Source organism: Benincasa hispida, chromosome 12 (genome assembly GCF_009727055.1).
Source record: "Benincasa hispida cultivar B227 chromosome 12, ASM972705v1, whole genome shotgun sequence".
NCBI classification, from domain to species: domain Eukaryota; kingdom Viridiplantae; phylum Streptophyta; class Magnoliopsida; order Cucurbitales; family Cucurbitaceae; genus Benincasa; species Benincasa hispida.
This window is the reverse complement of record NC_052360.1, coordinates 9791745-9815193: the sequence shown is the minus strand read 5'-3', so window position 1 is coordinate 9815193 and position 23449 is coordinate 9791745. Positions and strand designations below refer to the sequence as shown.

At 38.7% G+C, this 23449-nt stretch overlaps 2 protein-coding genes and 1 non-coding gene across 3 annotated transcripts; 1 reads left to right on the top strand and 2 right to left on the bottom strand.

Moving 5' to 3' along the window:
- Nucleotides 1-8026: 8026 nt before the first annotated feature.
- Nucleotides 8027-9223, bottom strand: LOC120067385. Its single transcript, XM_039018954.1, has one exon. The coding sequence runs from the start codon at nucleotides 9221-9223 to the stop codon at nucleotides 8027-8029; it is 1197 nt and encodes a 398-aa protein (XP_038874882.1).
- On the top strand, nucleotides 9135-9238 carry LOC120068638. Its single transcript, XR_005479275.1, has one exon. It is a non-coding gene; the product is annotated as a small nucleolar RNA R71 (small nucleolar RNA).
- An 8258-nt stretch (nucleotides 9239-17496) lies between these two features.
- LOC120067384 lies at nucleotides 17497-17967 on the bottom strand. The gene has a single exon (XM_039018953.1). It carries the CDS (start codon nucleotides 17965-17967, stop codon nucleotides 17497-17499), a length of 471 nt encoding a protein of 156 aa, XP_038874881.1.
- Nucleotides 17968-23449: the final 5482 nt, after the last annotated feature.

Here is a 23449-nt window from a genome sequence, read left to right as displayed (position 1 = left end):
CTATACATATTTTCTAGTAGACAGAAAATGGTGATTAAGTTTCTTTTCATCTTAGGTACATAATACACATTCCTAAGTAAGACGAAAAATGCTCCAAAAAATAGCTTGACATCTCCCACTATATGAGCTGAAATGACTTCACCCGTTCCCACCTTGAAAGTCATTTCCTGTTCAAAAAGTTCTCTCCAAGAACTAGTTTCCTATAGAAAAGCGCAAATATGAATCGCGGCGCCTGAATATAATATCCAGGTTAGGTGAGTATTCTCCACTAGACATGTTTCAACTACTAGTAAATATGATTTACCTTGTTTTGCCTTTTCCACTTTCTTATCCACCAAATATTTTTGGGCAGTTACACTTCCAATGCCCATCTTCTCTGCAATGGAAACACTTTCCTTTAGGAGTCTTGTTTTGTTTTTATTTTTCTTAGCAGTGGTTTTTTTATTCCCTTTACCCGTCTTATTCGTTTCTACAAATTTGTCTTTTGAAGAAGAAGGAGCGGATTTCTTGTTATCAGTGGGTATTGTTCCAAACGTCGACCCCTTAAAAAACTTCTTAGATCAAGAAATAACATTTACTTCTTTTTCCTTAAGTTTCATCATAGACTGATATGTATGTAACTCATTCAACAACGTAGTCAAATTATAAGTGATTTTGTTCATAACAACATTGGTTCTAAAAGGAAGATAACTCTCTGGGAGAGACTCCAATATCATACTTACTTGACATATCTCATCTACCATCGCCCTATGAGCCTCAGCAATATTAAAATGGACCATCATATCAAGAACATGTTCTCTAACATTGGAACAATCTTTCATGCGAGTACTGTAGACATACTTAATGGCTTCATATCGAACAGAGGATGACAGTTGCCCGAACATCTCCTAGAGCGATGTCATTATCTCACAGGCAGTGGGCATTACCTCATGTTTCTTATTAAGTACATCGGATATACTTGCTAAGATGTAAGCCTGGGCCTTTCCATTGGCTCTAACCCACCGATCATAGATGATTCCGAACATTTCGGTTGGTTGTTGTACTGGGAACTGGAGGACATTCCTCTATCAAAATGAACCTCAAATCATCCACAACTAATATTGTATTGATGTTGGATTTCCAGTTAGAATATCCTTCACCGTTAAACTTATCGGAAGCTAGCAGTTGTATAATTGAGTTCGACATTGCTGAAAAAAATTTAATCAAATTCTATTAAACTTTATGCATCTAAATCCAAATTTAACAAAAATAATAAAGTACCCAAACATCTTTTTTATTTGCAATGATACTTTAGTGATTTAGAATAGTTGCTACCGTGGGGCAGTCAACGATTCCCTCACTAAAGCAAGATAATTCTTGGCCAAATACTATATCAGAATAACTCTTTACTCCTATAGTTCTTTTGGTTATCGTTTTCGGTCAAGATCTTTACTAAAAATTAGTAATTCTTCTAAGTGTGACCCGCCATTTTCAAATTTTATAGAACCATATGAATATGCCCCTGATATGGAAGACAATACCCAAGACGAAACTATAAGACCCTATTCATTACTGAAGTTGAGGTTGTTTAGAATCCTATGTTACTACCATCCGTGGGGATCGTCGTGGTTAAAGACTAGCTAGTGCTACCTAAAAATAACAGCAAGCGCAGCATAGGAATCTCATGGTTCAAACTAATGGAGGAGACCGTAGGACAATGTTGACACATTTCCTTCACCCATTTACTATGAACTACTTCCCTCATTCACCTTGTTATTGACCCATGCAAACACTTTTTGAATGGAGTAGTTGCAGTAAAAGCGACATGAAGCTGAGCATGGATCTCACGGTGTGAATTCTTGAGGGCATGAGAGCTAATAACTATATATCAAATATATTGTTAATCTCCCATTGAAGTGTTCTAAATGTTTGGTATCTACTTAGGTTAAAAATGGATAGCCATTTAAACAACCTAAGTCTATATCATTTTTATCCAAGTATAACATTTATATTTGGATATAACCCTACGATGTCTAAGTGTTTAAACCAGTTTTAAACCTCACACCGCTCACGCAAGCTCATAAAATTAGGTAACGATGCTCAATCTTTCGGTCATAATCCCCAGGTAAGAGGTGTTACGTAAACCGTCAACTTAAGTACCCTTAGCTTTAGACAGGTTTATGAACCAATTTGAGTTTGTAACCAAATTTTATAAGGTAACAATCTATTTTAACGGTTTAAAAATTAGTTGTTAACCTAAGTGAGCATGTTGTGTATCTTTGTTATGGATTTTAAAGTCCAATTTCCTTTTATAACAACTTACAAAAAAAATTAGACATGCTAAACATCCATAACATTCATCAAAGGCATTCAATATAACATTTATATTAAAAGAAACCCTATACATGCATACTATATATTATAACCATTTATAACATACTTTCAATGCATGTAACATGCTTCCTACGATGGGATTTTAAATCTACATGGCATATTGTATACATATACAAGATTTATTTAATTATAACATACATCACATGCATAAACAATTAAACACATACTGATACGGTTTTTAGTTTGGCCTTTTTTAAGTAAACAAAAGCCTAAGTATTACAAAATAAAATAGGTAATAGCTCCAAACAGCTTCCGGACCACTTGAACAACTCCAAACCAAGCCCAAAAAGAGTTAAACTGAATGTGAACCACCTGAACCGGACCAATCAAAACCCTTTTGAAAGTGAACCGGGTCAAGTTTGAAGAAAATCGATCAAACCAGTCAATCCTTGATAAACCAGTTCAAGAATCTCACTTGGATAAACTGGATCTCGCCGATGGACCAAGATCTCGCTTGGTTTGAACTGGATCTCGCTCCATGTTGAAATCTTCCTCAAACTTGATCTCTCACTGCTGGTTAAGATCTCGCTCAAAATTTGATCTCTTGCTGGCTTATTGAAATCTCGCTCAAACCATCAGAATCTCGCTCCTGGTTTGAAATCTTGCTCGAACTTGATTCAAAACCTCACTCAAACTTGAAATCTCGCTAGGACATCCATCACAATCTCACTCGAACTAGAAATCTCGCACAAACTTGATTCAAAAACTCACTTGAACTTGAAATCTCGCTCAAAATTTTAACAGAATATCGCTTGAACTAGAAATCTCGCTCAAACTGGATTCAAAACCTCCTTTGAACTTGAAATCTCACTCGAACTTGGTCCAATCTTGCTGGAAATTCAAACAGTAGCTGAAGAACTGGAAATCTGCAGCTCGGCCTTCTTCACTTCTTTCTTCAATTACATCCTAATTTCAATTTCTAATGACTCCATACGAATTACAGACTCTTAAACATAAAAAGAGCCAATTACAAGAGAAACAACATAATTGAAAGGATTCAAATGCCAAAACACTGGAAAAACCATATCAGTATACTATATCATGCAGTTCATGAAAAAACACCCACCAAACTCAAATTAACAATAGTTAAGTTCTTAAATTATGCTCTGATACTAATTGAAGGAATGATAAAAACATGCAACGGAAGACTTCATAATCAATAAGCACATAAACTACATTTAATTTGAGTTTTAAGCATGTTGTTCATATGATATTTAGAAGAGAGTTTGAAACACATATTACCTTTGAAGATTTCCTTCACAAATTCAGCTGAAATCCACCAAGATAGAGCTTGAAACTTCAAGAGGACTACCATCCTGATCTTTTCTACTATGCTCAAGCTGGAACGTGAGGTGGAAACACTTAAATCAAGTTGAATTGATGAAGAACAAGTGAGGGATGTGTAGAGTTTTCAAGTTTTTACTTCAGTAAGTAAAACTCAAAAATGATTAATGTTCTTCATGCATCAAGTAGAATTGATACAAATATACAAGATTGCATGGTGGACAGCTCCAATAAGAAGATCATCATAAAATGAAATTGAAATTTGGTGATAATCGATCAACTATGTTGGTGGGTTTTTCCCAAAAATGGAAAAACCCCATTAACTTAAAATGATTTCAAAAATCATTTTATTTTTGTAATTTAAATTAGTTTTATAAAATTAATTCAAATATAATTAATTTAAATAAAAACTAATTTTAATTATTAATTTTTTAATTAAAAATTTTAAACAAAATAATATTAATTTAATATCTAAATATTAAATTAATAAAATATAAATTTCACCAATAAATCAATTTTATATTTAAATCATAATTTAACTATTAATTGATTTTCCAATTTTGTTTAATTTCAATTAAATTAAATGTTTTTAATTGTATCATATACATTCAATCGAAAACCCTAAAATTGAATTTGAACATTTCAAATTCATAACCCTAATTTCATACATTAAAACTCAATTTGATATTCCAATTTAAGAACTAGTAGAGGGACCTAATGGACTTACAGATCGTGAGCTCCAACGATCTATAAGTAATTCGTTACTTAATTACTATTTGTTAACTATTAAGACACACCACTATAGCTCGATAGTTGCACTCTTCTCACTGTATATTTCTATCCATATAAACCATAATCAGTAAGTCGATCCTTCACAGGTCGTTCATAATTATAGTTGGATCAAAATTACCGTTTTACCCCTGTAAATACATCGTGTTCCTTAAGTTCCTACTGACCCTCTAATGAACAATTTGATTAATAATGTTACTCTTGAATCATGTCCTTCTCTATCATGAGAAGGCAGGGCCCTGATTGTTCAAGACCTAGAATCAACACTTAAGAGAACAACCTATCTGCTAACCCTAAAATGGGTAGGAGTGAATTCTATCTTGCAGGGCTATGTCCCTAGCTATCCTTCCGGTCTTATCCCCAAAATGGAAGGCTTATTGAGCAGTGCTATTGGAATACTCATACCTATGCAGATCAAAGGATAATCCTGAATAAACAAGCATTCATAGCTAGCTCAGGATTAAGATTGAGTTATCCTAGTTACTTAAGTATGAAATAGTTAGTCTTAACAGTAAACGGTCGTTATAAAGAAAAGTGACTATTTCGTGGTCTAGTCTATATGCAAACTCATTGCATAGGATGCTCCCACTCACATGTCTTTACATGAATGATTTGCATATCACATCATTTGTATTACCTATACAAAATGGGCTGCATCCAATAGTGTTACCAGGATGAGATACCTAATTTCATCCATATACTTATAGACCATTTAGGCTATATACTATTAACTTGATCCTGTTTATATCACCACATAAAGTTAAAGTATTCATACTATAGACATGAATATATTTATTGGATTTTCATGATAGAGTGATAAATCAACAACTTTATTGAATAATATACTCAACAATATTTTATTGACAAATAGAATGTTTAACTCAAAATTTACGAACTACGAGTTCTAGGACATTCCCAACATCCCAACATACTACTCCTCCATTTAGAGTGAATACTGACCCAGAAGTTGGTTTCCTTGAATCAATATCGGTCTGGAAGTCAGAATTAGTATATCTAGTAAGGATCATATCCTTAGCACCATACAAGAGCATGTAATTCTCGCTCTCCAAAGATGCTTGTGAATTTTCTTAACGGCAGTCCAATGATCATATCCAAGATTGGACTGAAACTTGCTGACTATTCCAACAGCATAGCATATGTCAGGACAAGTACACAACATGGCATACATTAAATTCCCTACTGTTGATGCATATGGAATTCGTTTCATAACCTCAAAATCTTGAGGTGTCTTAGGATTTAATTCTTTAGACAGATGAATTCTATGTCTGAAAGGCAACGTTCCTTTCTTGGAATTTTGCATTTTGTATCTAGACAACATCTTGTCTATATAAGATGCTTGAGATAATGTTAAAGTTATGTTCTTGCAATTCCGAACTATTTGGATCCCAAGAACATACTGTGTTTCTCCCAAATCATTCATTTGGAATTTCGTAGCCAACCATCTCTTAACATCAGCTAGAAATTCTACTTCATTTCCAATTAGTAGAATATCATCAACATACAACACTAGAAAATCAATAGTTTTGTTAACGATTTTCTTGTAAACACAAGGTTTATCAACATTTTGTTCAAAGCCATAAGATTTGATCGCATTGTCAAATATCATATTCCAGGATTTAGATACTTGTGTCAACCCATAAATGGATCGATTAAGCTTACAAACCTTTTGTTCTAGACCCTATTCAATAAACCCTTCTGGTTGAAACACATAGATACTCTTTTCAAGATAACCATTCAGGAAGGTTGTCTTGACATCCATTTTCCATATTTCATAATCATAAAATGCAACTATGGTCAAGAGTATTCTAATTGACTTAATCATGGAAATCGAAGAGAAGATTTCTTCATAATCTACCCCCTTTCTTTGGGTAAACCCTTTTGCCACAAGTCTAGCTTTGTAGGTTTGTACCTTACCAACTTGGTCTCGTTTTCTCTTGTAGATCCATTTGCAACTTATGAGTTTTACCCCTTCATTTGATCTACAAGATCCCAGACTGAATTGAAATACATAGATTCCTTTTTAAGGTCCATGGCTTTAATCCATTTGTCTTTGTTCACATCATTCATTGCTTTTTTTAAAGTCAATGGATCCTCTAAGCCATCATTTGATATGATGACTTGAGTCAGTTAAACCCATGTACTAGTCAGGCTGTTGCATAACCTTCCCACTACGACGAGGCATTCTCAACTCTTGAGAAGGATGTGAAGTACTAGTTTCATCAACTACTCTTGTTGATGGACCTACTCTGTCAATAACTCTTGTTGATGCATTCGTCGTTTCTCTAGACATTTCTTCTATTACTAGCCTACTACAAGGTTGATGATTCTTCATGTGGTCCTCCTCCAAGAAAGTTGCATTTGTTGGTACAAACACCTTATCTTCCTAAGCATCGTAAAAATTATCGCATTTCGTTTCTTTTGGGTAGCCTACAAATAGGCATACTTTTGAGCAACGTTCCAACTTTTTAGGATTTTGCACCAACACATGTGCTGGGCAACCCCAGATTCTGAAGTGATGTAAACTTCCTTTACGTCCTCTCTAGAGATCGTAAAGTGTTTCAAAAATATTTTTCAAGGGAACCATGTTCAAAATGTACACTGCAGTTTCAACTGCATGTCCTCAAAAAGAATTTGGTAACTGAGCATAACTCATCATGGAACGAACCATATCCAACAAGGTTCTGTTTCTTCTTTCTGCCACACTATTTTGCTAAGGTGTGTCAGGGGATGTGAGTTGAGACTGGATTCCATGTTCAATCAAATAGTTCTGGAATTCCAATTCCATATACTCACGACCTCGATTTGGTCGAAGTGTTTTAATCCTTTTACCTAATTGGTTCTCAACCTCAGCCTTATGCTCTATGAACTTCTCGAATATTTCGTACGTTTGGTGCATTAGGCAAATATGCCCATACCTTGAATGGTAATCAACAAAGCTGATGAAATATTCTCCAACGTGAGGACCTTACATACATGGGTCTCTTCTTCAGGCAACTCAATACTGTTAAGTTAACAATCTTCACTATCTGGGAACTTCAATGTGTTGAGCATATTGAACTTCAGCTCTTGATTATCTACGCGCATAGTTAATTCTCTTTTATGCACGTCAATTAAAACTTTCCCAGTAGCTAAGAAGGGGCATCCAAGGATAATTGGTACCTCCCTATCTGCTTCATAGTCCAAGATAATAAAGTCAGCTGAAAATATGAAGTTGTCAACCTTTACCAGAACGTCTTCAATCTTTCCTTCTAGGTACATAATTGTTCTATCAACAAGCTGAAGAGTAACAGAAGTGGGTTGTGCTTCGCCAATTCCTAGTTTCTTAAAAATTGAGAGTGACATGAGATTAATGCTAGCTCCCAAATCGCACAACGCATGACCCACATCCAATCCTCCTATCAAGCAAGGAACTGTGAAGCTCCCAGGGTCTTCTGCTTCTTTGGTTGATTGTTGCTTACTAACGCATTGCAGTCCTACGTTAGCACGATTACTTCCTTCTCATGACTCTTCTTTTCTTCGTCAAAATGTCCTTAAAAAATTTGACATATGTTGGCATCTGCTACAAGGCCTCTATAAGTGGAATGTTGATATGCAACTGCCTTAGGAGCTCAAGAAAGCGCTTGAATTGTTGTTCATCATTCTTCTTCATCAAGATGCTAAGGAATGGTGCATTCAGCGGCACCTCAGGCTTTCCCGCATTAGACGTACTGGGTTCTGAATGGCTTGTAGTCCCAAGCGTTCTTTCTTCTTGATCCATTGAATGTGTGATGCATTTTTTTGAAGGACTGCTATTTCTTGGATTCATTCTTCTTTCTTCAAGAGATTTTCCACTTCGCAACGTCACCGCGTGACATTGCTCCTTCCCATTGTTATTCCTAGGTGTTTTAGTATTGCTAGGTAGAACTCCAGGCTGCCTGTTTTTCAACTCACTCGCTATCTGCCCTACCTGGATTTCCAAGTTTCTAATAGACGACGCTTGGCTTTTCAACAACACGTCATTCTGGGCTATGTATTCCTTCAATAGTTTCTCAAGCAGAGATCCTGAGCTCGATGCATGTCCTCCTCTATTAAAGGGTTGTTGATGTGGCTGATGCATTTGTTGAAATGCGGGCGGCGGTCCATTCCTTTGCTGTTGGTTCGCCCTTGGGTGGTGCTCCTGATGATTTCCTCCTATCCAAGAAATATGTATAAGGATTCTGATAATACATCCAGGATTATTATATGTATTGGAAAACGGGTTGTTTTTAATGAAACATACTAAATAAGGATTCTGTGGGCAATCCGCATAGGAGTGAGGATCTCCACAGCCCATACAGCGAACCATAGGTTTCCCGAACGTTTCTACCAGATTCACCTTCTGCTGATTTGATGCGTTTCCTAGCGTTATGTTCTGCAGAAGGCTGGTCATCATAGCCACTTGAGCAGAAAGTGTGGCTATTGCATTAGAATCGATAGAATTAACGTTCTGAGATCTCTTCTTCCTGTCAGCTCTTCCATCATACGTATCGTCCACCCATTCCATGTTGTGTTTAGCAATGCGGTCTAATATCTCTTTAGCCTCAGTGTAAGATTTGTCCATAAGTCCACCAGCCGCTGCTGCGTTTGCTGCCATCTGTGATGCTCTATTCAATCCTCCATAAAATGTCTCCATTTGAATAGTTAGAGGTAGTCCATGGTTTGGGCAATTCTTGACCAATCCCTTAAAACGCTCCAATGATGCGCTTAAGGTCTCAACTTCTTCTTGTTCAAAGTTCATAATCTCTCAACGCCTCCTTGCGTTGGTGGTAGATGGGAAGTATTTTTGCATAAATTTTTCCACCAACTTCTCCCAGGTGGTGATTTCATCAGGTTTCGGTAAGCTCACCCATTGCTTTGCATCATCACACAAAGAATAGAGGAACAAAGATAGCCTGATCGCCTCTAGGGTGATTCCAGGAATCACAAATGAATTACACATTTCTAGTAAACACTTCAATGTGGGCATGAGGATCTTCGCCACAACCACCTCCAAATTGTCCAGCAGTCTGAAGCATTTGGAGCATTACAGATTTCATCTCGAATCTGGTCCCGTCTGGCATTGGGTAGATGATTCCTGGAGAGAAATCATACAGTACAAGGGATGCGTACTCTCTCATAGGACGCGTGCTGCTATTCACCATTAGGATTGGATTCTGTGCAGCATGAGCTAGTTACTGAGCTAGTTGCTGATTTGCTTATTCTTCCGCCATTTCTTGTTGCCTGTTCTATTGACTGAGAAATTGCTACCTCAACCTTCGACGACGATTAGATCGATTCCTACTATTGAATGAGAAATTTTGGACCAATCACAAGTCACCACGTCGTTTGCTAAATTAACGACGAATTTCTATTTAGGTCCAATTAGAAGTTGACACATGTCTCGAATTGAATTGAAGAAAATTTCTATGACGTCACGCGGATGAATCAGATGAGATTAAATTGGTCTAATTTGATATTACTATTTGGGCTTAAAGTTCAAACTACAAAAAAAAGTTGAATTGGACCCAAATTCCAGATCAGGCCCAAAACTAACTAATTGGGCCCAAGGGTCAGGCCGATGGAACAACCAAGCCCACGAAGCCCACCTGAGAACTCTATAAATAGAGAAGTTCTCTTCATTTGTAAAGGCAACATTTTCTACACTCAGAAGACCCAGAGAGAATTCACTAACAAGCAGAGGACTCTCAAGTCTCTTGAAGCTACACTCCTATAAGGCAAAAGACCTTTGAAGACACAAATACTCTTCCTAGACTTCTACTTCAAGCTTCCAAGACTCCTAAAGCGGCACTCTTATAAGGAAGAAGACCTTTGAAGATACAAATACTCTTCCAAGACTCTTGAAGCTACACTTCTATAAGGCAGAAGACCCTTGAAGACACAAATACTCTTCCAATACTTCTACTTTAAGCTTCCAAGACTCCTAAAGCTGCACTCCTATAAGGCAGAAGACCTTTGAAGATACAAATACTCTTCCAAGACTTCTACTTCAAGTTTCCAAGACTCCTAAAGCTACACTCCTATAAGGCAGAAGACCTTTGAAGATACAAATACTCTTCTAAGATTTCTACTTCAAGCTTCCAAGACTCCTGAAGTTGCACTCCTATAAGGCAGAAGACCTTTAAAGACACAAATACTCTTCCAAGACTTCTACTTCAAGCTTCCAAGACTCCTGAAGCTACACTCTTATAAGGCAGAAGACCTTTGAAGATACAAATACTCTTCCAAGACTTCTAAAGGTGCACTCAGGCAGAAGACCTTTGAAGATACATCTCTTCCAAGACTTCTACTTTAAGCTTCCAAAACTCCTGAAGCTGCACTCTTATAAGGCAGAAAACCCTTGAAGACACAAATACTCTTCCAAGACTTCTACTTCAAGCTTCCAAGACTTCTGAAGCTGCACTCCTATAAGGCAGAAGACCCTTAAAGACACAAATACTCTTCCAAGACTTCTACTTCAAGCTTCCAAGACTCCTGAAGCTGCACTCCTATAAGGCAGAAGACCTTTGAAGACACAAATACTCTTCCAAGACTCCTGAAGCTGCACTTCTATAAGGTAGAAGACCTTTGAAGACACAAATACTCTTCCAAGACTTCTACTTCAAGCTTCCAAGACTCCTGAATCTACATTTCTATAAGGCAGAAGACATTTGAAGACACAAATACGCTTCCAAGACTTCTACTTCAAGCTTCCAAGACTCCTGAAGCTGCACTTCTATAAAGCAGAAGACCTTTTGAAGACACAAATACTCTTCCAAGACTTCTGCTTCAAGAACGTTCGATGCTTTCCTTCTCCAAGTCAAGCATATTCACCCAACTGAGAGAGAATCAGAGGATCAAATATTAAAGATCAAACCACATCACATCAAATAAACTCCAACATCAACACCAACTTAAGTTCAACTCCACGAAACACATTTCTCTGGAAACCTCGTGTGAACACCTACGTCGGAAGGTCCTTTCAATCTCGGGGTCGTATATGAGTTCAGGAGTGCTCTCCCTGCTCATAAACGTTCACAAGCTTAGGCTTAGCTTGTAATACTCCCTCAACCGAAGTGTTCCTACAACAGATACAAATGAAATTTCTGGTTATTCTTGTTTCTAAATCCCCGACAACGGCACCAAAAACTTGTTCGTTGCTATCGTGATTCACTTTAGGAGTGTATTGTATAAAATAAATTGGAAGAATAATTTCTAAGTATAAGTGATGCGTTGATGCTTTGATGCGTTTAAGTATTTGTAATGCGTTAGTGCATTGGAGAGATGCAATAGAATGCACAACACTTCTTCTTATGACGTTCAAGTTTTCCTAAACCAGACCCAAGTGTAAATCTAATTTAGGTTCCTGGCAAGCCCAGGGTCGAACTCAGGGATTCAGTTAAACAAACGCAGACCTTGCATTGTATCTATTGTAGGGGTTTTCCTAAATAAATGAGAGAAATATTTTATTTACACTAAAATGTTGTGCCTGTGCAAGAAGATACAAAAGAGTTGAGTGGTGAGTGATGGATCATGCGAAAATGGAGTTTAATGTAAATGGATGTGTCGGTCTAAAATGAATGTACACAAACCAGAATGTAATGTGGATGAGATTGGATGATTTTTTTATCTTTTATTTATGTGTTAGACTTTATTCAACACCTCAATGCGAATAAAATGCAAAACCTATCTCTAGGATGCATGCGTCTAACACAGAATGCAATAGACACCAGTAAGTCTATCTCTAGCTATACTAGATGTCCTACTTATTGCAGCTTAGTTATTCTCTCGAATAATCTAAGTTAAAGATGCTTTTACCAATTGATCAAGTCAGCTTAAGCATTTGAAATGAGATTTTGCATAAAGTATAAATGCATTCAACATGAACAAGAAATAAACAATGGCAAAATGAGATGGATCAAATATATGAATTTTATAAAGAGGCAAATTGTCTTTACAAAAAGCAATATTCAATAAAATGAAATGGAAGCAATAAATGAGATGAAAGGAACTGAGTCAAGCCACAGAGTACAATTTCTTGTATCTCTTTGGCTCAATTCTATTGTGTACAATCACTTGTATAAGAAGAGGACGAAATGTCTTTCTCAAGCTTGGGTTCCTTCACTCCCTGACCAGGGATGGTGGTGGTTCTCAACCTTTCTGATTGTCTTGGCACCACAACAAAGCTTAAACTATGACTATATTAATTATAGAGAGTATGGATCTTGATAATTTCTTAACTAAATAATTTTCTAACTCTACGAACTCTGGAGGGACTTCATCTATTTATAGGTGTTAGTCATGTCCACTTGGTGAATGGGCAGCATTAAAGTCCATACCCTGGTCAGCATTAAAGTCCATACCCTGGTCAGCCGCCTGACTCTCGGGAGATTTTTAGACGCCGCCTGTTGCAGGTGCCCATACTTGCAAATGGTGATGTGACACAATCAGCCTGGATCAATGAATCTTCTCTGCGTTGAACTCCCTCTGATGCATGGCCCATGCGTTAAAGCTTTCCCTGCGGAACCTTCTTGATTATGCGTTAGCTTTTTGTAAAGATCCTACAATACAATGCGTTAATGCCACGATATTTAGTAATAAAACTTCTTTTGCATGAGTTTGCTAATGTTTGAATAAATCCATGCGTTTCTTCTAAAAATGAGGAGAATTTATCATTAAAAACCTTAATTGTTCCAACTTAAGAGCAAAGATAACTTGTATTTCTACAAGTTATCACCACCCCCAAATTTGAACAATGCTTGTCCTCAAGCATTCCAAAATAATTCTTTGTTATCTCCTTTGTCTTAGGTGTGCAGAGTTCGCCTCTTATCATATTCAGTCATAAGTTTGAGACAAGAGTTTGGAAAATGCAACTCAGATTGACTCTTTTCTAAAAAGGACTAATGTTCAGTTTCAGATGCAGCAGGCCTTTTATCAACAACTCCTTTCGTTTCTCAAAACATTCTCGTCTTTTCTAAACCAGCAATGCGTTAGATGTTCTTTTTAAGATAAATGTCGGATAAAAAGAAAAAATTATGAATTCACTTACCCATTTGTTGTTCTAGGTATCCCACTTTCGTTTTGGCTTGCCCCCACGGGTGTCATGCGAGCATTCAACTACGGGTGAGAACCCTTCAAAACTAAACTCATATCTAATATTCATGCATTTCAAGTTATATTTTCTTTAGACAAGATAGAGGAGTTCTATGGGACGCGTTGGTCTAGGAGACTTAACTTCGTTTTGGCTTGCCCCCACGGGTGTCATGCGAGCATCCAACTATGGCTAAGTTCCTTTTCCAACTTAACTCATGCCATTTTAAGGTTTTTCTTTTGAAGAAATGGCAGAGGAGTTGCATTTAACATTTTTATTATTTTGTTCCCTTTTCTTTATGATGTACTTGTTTGATGCGTCTTAACTTGGATTTCCCTCATCCCTAAATTTGGAGATGAGCTATACTCATCCCAAATTTGGAGACGAGCTAAATCCTCATTGCTAAAAGAGAAACAAAATTTCAAAAAGGCTTTGAGAGTCCAAAAGGAGTTTAAGACTTGAAGCTTGCATGCATTAGAAAGTAAACTTAGTCTTTTTAGAGAAGTTCAGGCCTTGTTGATTTTCCTAACGCCTACTCTATACTTATAGATTTCATATAGTTGATACCATTGAGGTCAGGCAATGCACAAGACTTAGAAAATATCTAAAGAACAAAAATAAAGTATGCTAAGGTCAAACGCAAGGAACAAAATGATAGGAATTTCTCATTTTATAGATTCACATGAAGTAAGCAAACAAATCAAGCAAATACAAAAGAACATCAATTAAATCAGAATACAAAATTAACCCAACACTCCAAAACTCTATTGTGCTAGCACGTCATCTCTGCATTCTTCTCCAGGGTCTTCATCCATAAAGCGCATAGGGTTTCTAAGATGGCCATGCAGTGAAGGCAGAGCAAACATTACAACCAAGACCTGATTGATGTATTGCGTTGTATAAACAAATTGGTCTTGCATCCTTCGTGTTTGCTGCCTTAGGTAATCTCTTAGAACCCGATTCTGTTGCTGAAGTCCTTCGATGGACGCGGCCAATGGTCTGAGCTGATCACTGATAAAAGTTTTCTACTCTTCTAAGTCAGCGCTGCGTTGAGGTGGTGCTGGTTCTTCATTTCTTCCAACTGGGTCTTCGAAATTTGCTGCGTTGCTCGATCCTAACCCAGTTGGTTCAAAGATTATTGGAAGAGGCACAAAATTGGGAATTGGACTTGGTGGGGGCAAAGGTAAAGAATAAGGGATGTTTTGATCTATATGAGGTTGTTCTTGGTGCGTTTGATCAGGACTCCCTTCTGGCGGTGCCAATGGTGAGTCATGGATAGTAAGGTTGAGGCTTGGACACGCTTCTTCTTCCATAAGTTCAAGCTCTACTTCAATATCTTCATGCTCTGAAGCTTCATCACTGTGTTCACGATCTAGACGCGTTTTCGTTTGGGGGCGCGTTTGGATGATCGAGGTTTGGCTGCCACTTCCTTGGTAGGTAAGGCAGGTTGATATGGCGAGTCGTGAAGTAAATGCCTTACTAACTTTATATCTATCAAACCATCAATCTCTTCATGATCATCTCCCAGAGGGATGCCCCCGCGTTCACACAATGCACAGATCAGCCATGGGAAGTATAGTTGTCCTCGCGGTTTGGTCTTGATGGCCTTNCCCAGAGGGATGCCCCCGCGTTCACACAATGCACAGATCAGCCATGGGAAGTATAGTTGTCCTCACGATTTGGTCTTGATGGCCTTGATCTGATCCCTTATTATTCTTTCAACGTCTAAAGGGATACATTGCATGACGCAATAGGTAGCTAGGATGCGTTCCTTTGACAGTGCTTCGTCATGCGTTGTAGGCATGATGCTCCTTTTGATCAGATAGTACCATAGGTTCGCATCTGGAGTTAAGTTCCTGGAGGCTAGCATCTTTGCTCCATTTCTAGATGTTTGCCAGTTGCTTCCAAGTTTGGCTACCGTCCTTAATGCATCTTCCAATTGACTTGGCGTTGGCTGCTCCAAGATGCGATTACCTTCCGCATCCGAATTACTATCAATGTTGAACACTTCATTGATCTTGTCGGCTGAGAAGTGCACTAATACCCCATCAACAAAAGCTGTGTTCTTCTCCATGTCAAACTCGCTGTTGTAAAACATGCGGACGAGGCTAGGCCAAATACGTGTGTGCCCAATGCAGAACTGACTCCACCCCAATGCTTTTATTGTTTCTGTTATGTATATAGGCAGTGGGTGGCACTCGGGAAAGAAGCCCTTTTCTACAAGTATATCACTAAATTGATGCTAAAGAAGCCCTTTTCTACAAGTATATCACTAAACTGATGCTTTCTTCTCGAGGTCTTCTTAGGTAACGCGTCGGTTACCTTGCGTTTTCCTGCAGCGTGCTCTTTGGCTTCCCTTGCTAGTTCTCTCAATTCATTCTCCAATTCCCTTTGGAGAGCCGTCTTCTTTCGCCCTTGCCTCGTGGGCTGGTAGTCTTCCAAGTCCTTCTCTAATGCATCGTGCCTTGAGCAACTCTCATGCATTGCATCCTCAAGGCCGGATGCATATTGCTCATCTTCTTCCTCCAATATTAATTTCCTTTTCTTTGTCACTCTCTTTGATTTTAAAGGCCCATCATTCGCGTTGGTTTGGCGTGATTGAGATGCGTCTAGGCCAATTCCCCCATCTTCTTCTTCTCCATCTTCTTCTCTATCTTCTTCTTCTAATTCTGCCTCTAGCATCATAGCGTATTGCGCTGCTTCGTCTAACTCAAGTGATGCATTAGATGGCTCCAAATACTTCCTGTTCGTTCAGTCGAGCCAATTCAGCCAATTCTTCAGGGTTACACTCTGACGCAAGACTGTCAGAAGGGGATATGGGTGGAGTAAATGGAGGGGTGCCCACTGGGGTATGAGGCATCCCAAGGGAGGATATGAGGATGGGCGAATGCGGTGGTTGGCTAGATGCGTCTAAGTCGACTCATCTTATGGTTGCTAAGGTTGGATTGAAAGTGGAGGCGGTGGACACACGGCTGGAGATGGGGAGTTGTAAAGGTAGGCTAGAAGTGGGTCATGCATTGCACCCACTGGGGTTATGTTAGGAATGAATGGTGGTAGGGCGGGCTTGGTGTAGGGCTTAGAGGTAGCCGTAGATGACAGACGTAGCATCGGTTTTGCAGGTGTTTTGAGCTTTGGCTTAGGGGTAGTTTTGAATTTTGGTTGAGAGATCTTGGTCGGAAGGGTAGCGATGGCTTTGAAGGTTTTGGAAGGGAGTTTTGTGGGTGTTGTGGTGGGCTTTGACAGCCTTTGGGAGGAGGAGGAGGTTGCTCCGCCGTGCATAGGTTTGGATTGGACAGAGGGTTTGAAGATTTTTTTTAGGGCTTGGGGGAGGCAAAAGAGAAACAGACGAGGAAGAGTAGGAACTTATCGGCGAGTCATTCCCAAAGCTCATGGTCTGGTTCTGACTATCTGAAGCAGACGACATTGTGGCTGGAGATAAGCTTGAGTAGATCGGAGGTGATGGAAATGGAAAGGCTAGGTTTTTTTTCTTTTTAGTTTTAAAGAGCTTTAGAGGGAAATGAGGAAGAACAAAAAAATGAATCGTTCGATCGTTTTATAGGCTGAGAGAGGTTTAGTGGGCTGACGTCAGGTGGCGCCTGACGTCTGTAATAAATGTGAAGCTGAAAGGACGTCTTGGGTTTCTAAGCACTCGAGTGCTTTTGTATTCTCGAGACGCATCCCTTCAACTGGGTCATGCGTTAGACTTGAGTCTAACGCGTCCGTTATTCCCAACTCGATTATACACAACTTTTAAAAAGAAAACAAGTAAAATTTCTAATTTATGATGGCAAAAACAAAGAACAATCAATCTTGAAAACATAGGCAGACAAACACACCAAAAAACCCAAATGCATTTTAAAACACAGTATGCAAAAAGACAAGGACAGAGGAAGCGTCCCTAGAATATATGGCAATGCAAATGCAAGGATGCTTCGACACGGGCCTCAACTGGCTTCGCATAGTGCAAGAGATGACTTTTGACGTTCCAGTCCATCTTCAAAGTATGGCTTTACTCTTTGGTCATTTACTTTGAATGCGTTGGTGCCATCCTCTCGTGTTAATTCCACTACTCCATATGGAAAGATTGTCTTAATCATAAAGGGTCCTAACCACCTGGATTTTAACTTCCCTAGAAACAAATGCAGACGTGAATTGAACAAAATAACTTTTTGGCCAACAACAAGATCTTTCTTACTGATGCGTTGGTCGTGCCAACGCTTTGTCTTCTCTTTGTATAGCTTGTTGTTCTTGTACGCGTTCAATCGCCACTCCTCAAGCTCACTGAGCTGAAGTTTGCATTGAGTGTCTGTAGAGTCCAAGTTCATGTTTAGCTTCTTAACTGCCCAAAACGCCTTGTGCTCCAACTCTAAAGGTAAGTAACAAGCTTTTCCAAATACAAGAAAGTATGGAGACATACCTATAGGGGTTTTATAAGCAGTCCTGTAGGCCTAGAGCACTTCATCCAGCCTCTGTGNCTTTTCCAAATACAAGAAAGTATGGAGACATACCTATAGGGGTTTTATAAGCAGTCCTGTAGGCCTAGAGCACTTCATCCAGCCTCTGTGCCCAGTCCTTCCGCATTACATTAACAACTTTCCCCATGATAGATTTGATTTCTCGATTGGATACTTTCACTTGACCGTTTGTTTATGGGTGGTAGGAAATAGCGATCTTGTGCCTAATATTATATTTTGCAAGTAATTTAGAAATGATGTGATTAATGAAGTGCGTACCTTCATCGCTTATCAGGAATCTTGGCGTTCCAAATCGCGTGAAAATGTTCCTGGTAAGAAACTTGGAAACAGTGGACGCATCATTCCTAGCACAGGCTACTGCTTCTACCCATTTTGACACATAGTCTACTATAAGCAAGATATACTGTTAGCCGCAGGACAAGGGAAAAGGTCCCATAAAATCAATACCCCAAAAATCAAACAACTCAACTTCGAGAATATTGTTCAAGGGCATTGTGTCCCTTGAAGAAATATTCCCAGTTCATTGACAGAGGTCACAATTACGAACAAACTCCCTCGCATCTTTGAACAGGGTGGGCCAGAAGTATCCGCTCTGAAGGATCTTCACAGCGGTTCTCTGCCCACCAAAATGTCCTCCGTAAGGAGAGTCATGACACTCAGCTAAGATGCATTGTGTCTCCTCCTCCGAAACGCATTAACGCATTATGGAGTCAGGGCCTTGCTTATATAGAAATGGTTCATCCCAAAAATAAAACTTGTTGTCATGTATTAACCGTTTCTTTTGCTGAGAGTTGAAGTTCCCAGGGAATTGCTTGGTAGTCAAATAATTGACAATGTCCACATACCAAGGTTCCCTGCCTTCAACTTTGAATAGGCTTTCATCAGGGAATGCGTCCTTGATTTCACACTCTTGATCTTGAATTTCTTGTTGTTCTAGCCTGAACAGGTGGTTAGCCACCTAGTTCTCGGTTCCATTTATGTCTTGAATATCTATATCAAATTCTTGTAGCAGTAGCACCCATCTTATCAATCTTGGCTTCGTGTCCTCTTTACTCATCAGGAATTTTATGACTGAGGGATCGGTATATATGGTGGCTGACGTACCGACTAGGTAAGATCTAAACTTTTCAATACCAAACATTACAGCCATCATTTCTTTTTCAATGGTTGTGTAGTATTCCTGAGAGTCATTCAGAGTTTTGGACGTGTAAGAGATGGGATGTATCAAATTTCCCTTCATTTGCCCTAACATTGTTCCAACTGCCACATCACTCACGTCGCACATGAGAATAAAACGCTGCGTCCAATTCGATGCTATTAATACCGGAGCTGTCGTCAACGCATATTTCAATGTTTCAAACGTGTCAGTGCAGTCTTCATTAATATCATAGGGCCGGTGGGTGTTGCTACTATAAGAATTTGATCTAGAGATTCAAGACTGGAAGGGCACCGAGAACCAAGTCGCAGATCATTTGTCTAGATTGGAGAATTGCGAGGTTCAAGGGACAGAAAAAGATATTGAGGAAAGATTCCCCGATGAGCTGTTGATGGCAGTAAACATTAATGATCCCTGGTATGCGGACATAGTAAACTTCATCATTTGCGGTCAAATACCAGATGACTATACTTACCAGCAGAAGAAAAAGCTAAGAATTGATGCCAAATTTTATTTCTGGGACGATCCATTCCTATATCAACTCAAACCTAATCATATATTGCGTCGATGCGTTCCTGAACGCGAAGTTAGGCACATTTTAGAATTTTGTCATGAGTCCCCATATGGAGGACATTTTGGGGGGCAGCAGACCACAGCAAAAGTCCTACAGTGTGGCTATTTCTGGCCAACATTGTTTAAGGATGCCCATGCCCATGTTGTGCAATGTGACAGATGTTAGAAAATGGGGAATATGTCTAAAAGAAATAAAATGCCACTGACGACAATCTTAGAGGTTGAATTATTTGATGTTTGGGGAATTGACTTCATGGGCTTGTTTCCACCATCAGAAGGTCATCACTATATTCTGGTCGTGGTTGACTATGTATCAAAATGGGTTGAGGCCATCGCATGCACCAAGAATGATGCGGCCACAGTGGCGAAGTTTCTGAAGAAGAACATTTTTGCTGGATATGGGACACCCACGGGCCTTAATCAGCGATGAGGGTTCCCACTTTATCAACCGCATAATTGCCAACCTGTTGACTAAATTCAACGTTAGCCATCGAGTTGCGATTGCATATCATCCACAGACTAATGGGCAGGCAGAAAATTAACATAGTGATCAAAACTATCTTGGAGAAGGTAGTCAGTACTTCTAGGAAGGATTGGTCACCCAAGCTTGATGAAGCATTGTGGGCTTACAGGACTGCTTATAAAACACCAATTAGCATGTCCCCATACGCCCTGGTCTTTGGAAAAGCTTGTCATCTGCCACTCGAGTTGGAACATAAGGCAATGTGGGCATGTAAAAAGCTGAAGTTTGATTTAGCAAGTGCGGGGAAAGTCCGAAAGCTGCAATTGAATCAGCTGGTCAAATGGCGATGGGACGCCTACGAAAATTCCATGATCAATAAGGAGAAAACCAAGAAGTGGCATGACAACCGCATAAATGACCAAACATTCACCAAAGGTCAATAGATATTATTATTTGACACTCGTTTGCGGTTGTTCCCAGGAATGTTGAAGTCCCGCTGGTCTAGGCCATTCCGAATCAAGACAATCTTTCCTTACGGCACAGTAGAATTAACAACTTTAGATGGGAATAGTGCATTTAAAGTTAATGGTCAACGAATTAAGCATTACTATGGAGGCAACTTTGAACGACGCATGGACACCATTGACTTGGGCAAGCAAGATTAAACCGCTTGAGGGGGAAGCAATTGCAGTAATTCTGAAACATATGACAATCAGCATCCCTATCTATGTTTACATGCTTTCTCTCCAGTTTCCTTTTACCAACTTCTAAATTCTGCTATTTACTGCTCATTAGAATTAGTCTTTAATGCTTTCTGCGTTTCCTTTCAATATACTTTCATATGAATTTCTATTCCTTAGATTTAGTAGTGTTGTTCGTAAATTTTTGTGAATGATTGGATGAATCATTAAACACCGCAAAGTTCTTTTCGACTTGCGTTTTAGATGAATTAGAAAGAAAAGTAAATATTCATATATAACGCGATGATGGGTGCATTGTGTATTAACACGAGACACCTTGCGTCCATTGCACCCAAATGCATTGCGTTGAAGGATGTGTCGTGTGCGTATGTGCTTTTTGCCCATCCTTAGCTAGATGCACTATGTTGAGGTATCCTCCAGAAATGTGTTTGGTTAAGGGGCGTGTTGTGGGAGTACATGCGTATTGCCCATCCTCGGCAAAAATGTATTTGCGAAAAATGGAAACGCGGTGTTAATTTTTATCGTGCACCCATCTGAATCAAATTCGAAAAGATAACAACGAAATTCTTTGATTCTTGTACAAGCACAAATTTTGTATTGCGTTAATTTGTAATTATTTGTATACTTTGTTAATATTCAATACAATGAGTACATATTCACTCCACTTTTTGCCTATGCCTTTCTCCTTATCATCCTTTGTCAAAATTTGCAATGTTCTTAATCTTTTACTTTTGTGTTCTTCATTGTGTTGCTATGATGTAATATATGTTTATACTTAGAAACATTTCCCATACTTTGTAAATTCTGACAAACACTTAGTTAATTCTTAGTTTAGCAGTACTTTACCTTTTATTTTTCAAAGTTCTGCTCAAAGCTTCTTTTTGAAATTTTTCTTCTAAGTGTTTGTCTAGTCTATCCAAACAATGCAATGAGGACCTTGCTCATCTTTAAATTTGGGGGTGGTGAAGGTCTGAGCAGATAAGATAACGAATATGCAGTATTTAAGAAAATGCGATGCGTTCATTTCCAAAAAAAAAAAGAAAAAAGAAAAAAAATTATGCAAAACTCTAATGTCAGCGCAAGGGAAATCCTTAAAAAAAAATTCCCAACCTGATAAGAGTCTAGTTGTGAAAGGAGCCTACTTGTAGTTGGATGTTCGCATGACACCCGTAGGAGCAAGCCAAAACGAAAGTGGGTTTCCAAGAACAACGCAATAAAAGAGAAAATAAAAGAGTGTAAGAGACAACTTCTCTAATTATCATGAGTTAAAGTTGAGATTGGCACACAACCGTAGTTGGATGTTCGTATGACACCCGTGGGGACAGGCCAAAACGAAGATTGTAATCATGACCAACTGTCTCTAGTAAATGACGCAAAATTTTTTACCACTGTATGTAGATATATCAAGTGTTTTGACAAGAAGAGATAAACATTCCATTTTGAAAAAAACTAGAAAAGCATCTTTGAGCAGAATTTTGTTATATAGAAGAATAAAATAGGGCTTGTTAAGAATTAGCAAGGATAGGAAGAAATTGCGATGTCAAGAAATGTGCCTAAGTGTAACATTCGGAGCAACCAATTAACGCAGAAATATAGGATAGGAATTGAGCTTTATTGCCTTAGTAGAAGATATGTTTGAGGACAAGCATATATCTAAATTTGAGGTGTGATAACTTGTAGAAATACAAGTTATTTATACTACCTTATCTAGATATTGTGACCGAAAGAGAATAAATATGTGCCAATTGTATGAAAATTAGCTTAGAAATACAATAATTTTGAATTATCACAATTATACCCACTAACATCATTAAGATGGAAGAAAAGAGATTTCTACTCTATTTTGTAGGAAACCAAGTCATTGCTTGCGATTAAGGCTCAAGACAAACTGACCAACGCATCTCTGTCACATTGTACCCATCAATCAACAATGAAAAGACGATTGACGGCGCAATAAGACAATCGATCCAGAGCTAACTTTCAACCGCATACGGTAATAAAAACAACACCGCATGCGAACACTCAATCGAAAGATGCAGCTGACCAACGTAAATGCGGAGGATTGTGCCATGTGTACACCTAATGGTTGTGCAGATTTGACGATCTGATTGCATAACAGAAGGAATAATATCCCTCTATCTTCGAAATTTCCATAACAACAAGTGGGGACCACAAGGCTGGAGTCAAAGATCTTCACCTATAAATACCCCATATAATTCACAGAAAAATATGCTACTGGATACAGGGCTAATTGCTGCTATTATATTGAGAAAAAGGTTGAGCTAAGTGTTAAACTGAAGAAATTCGGGAAGAAGAAGAGACAAGGCCGAGAGGTGAGTCTCAGTGTTAATCTGCCAGAGCCTGCCACGAAGCTCTATATTCAGATCCCTGCTACCGGTTGAGCAAACCTAAGAGGGAAGCTCATCCTTCCACACGACGATCCATCCATTCCGGCAAGCAAATCTCCATCCATATCGGTGTCAAGACGTTGGCACATGTTTCTATTTGTTTCTATCTCTTTTCATCATT

Bases quoted from the DNA above. Each gene is read 5' to 3' on its own strand.
- LOC120067384 (XM_039018953.1), bottom strand. From the start codon at position 17,967: ATGTCTCCATACTTTCTTGTATTTGGAAAAGCTTGTTACTTACCTTTA.
- LOC120067385 (XM_039018954.1), bottom strand. From the start codon at position 9,223: ATGAACTTTGAACAAGAAGAAGTTGAGACCTTAAGCGCATCATTGGAG.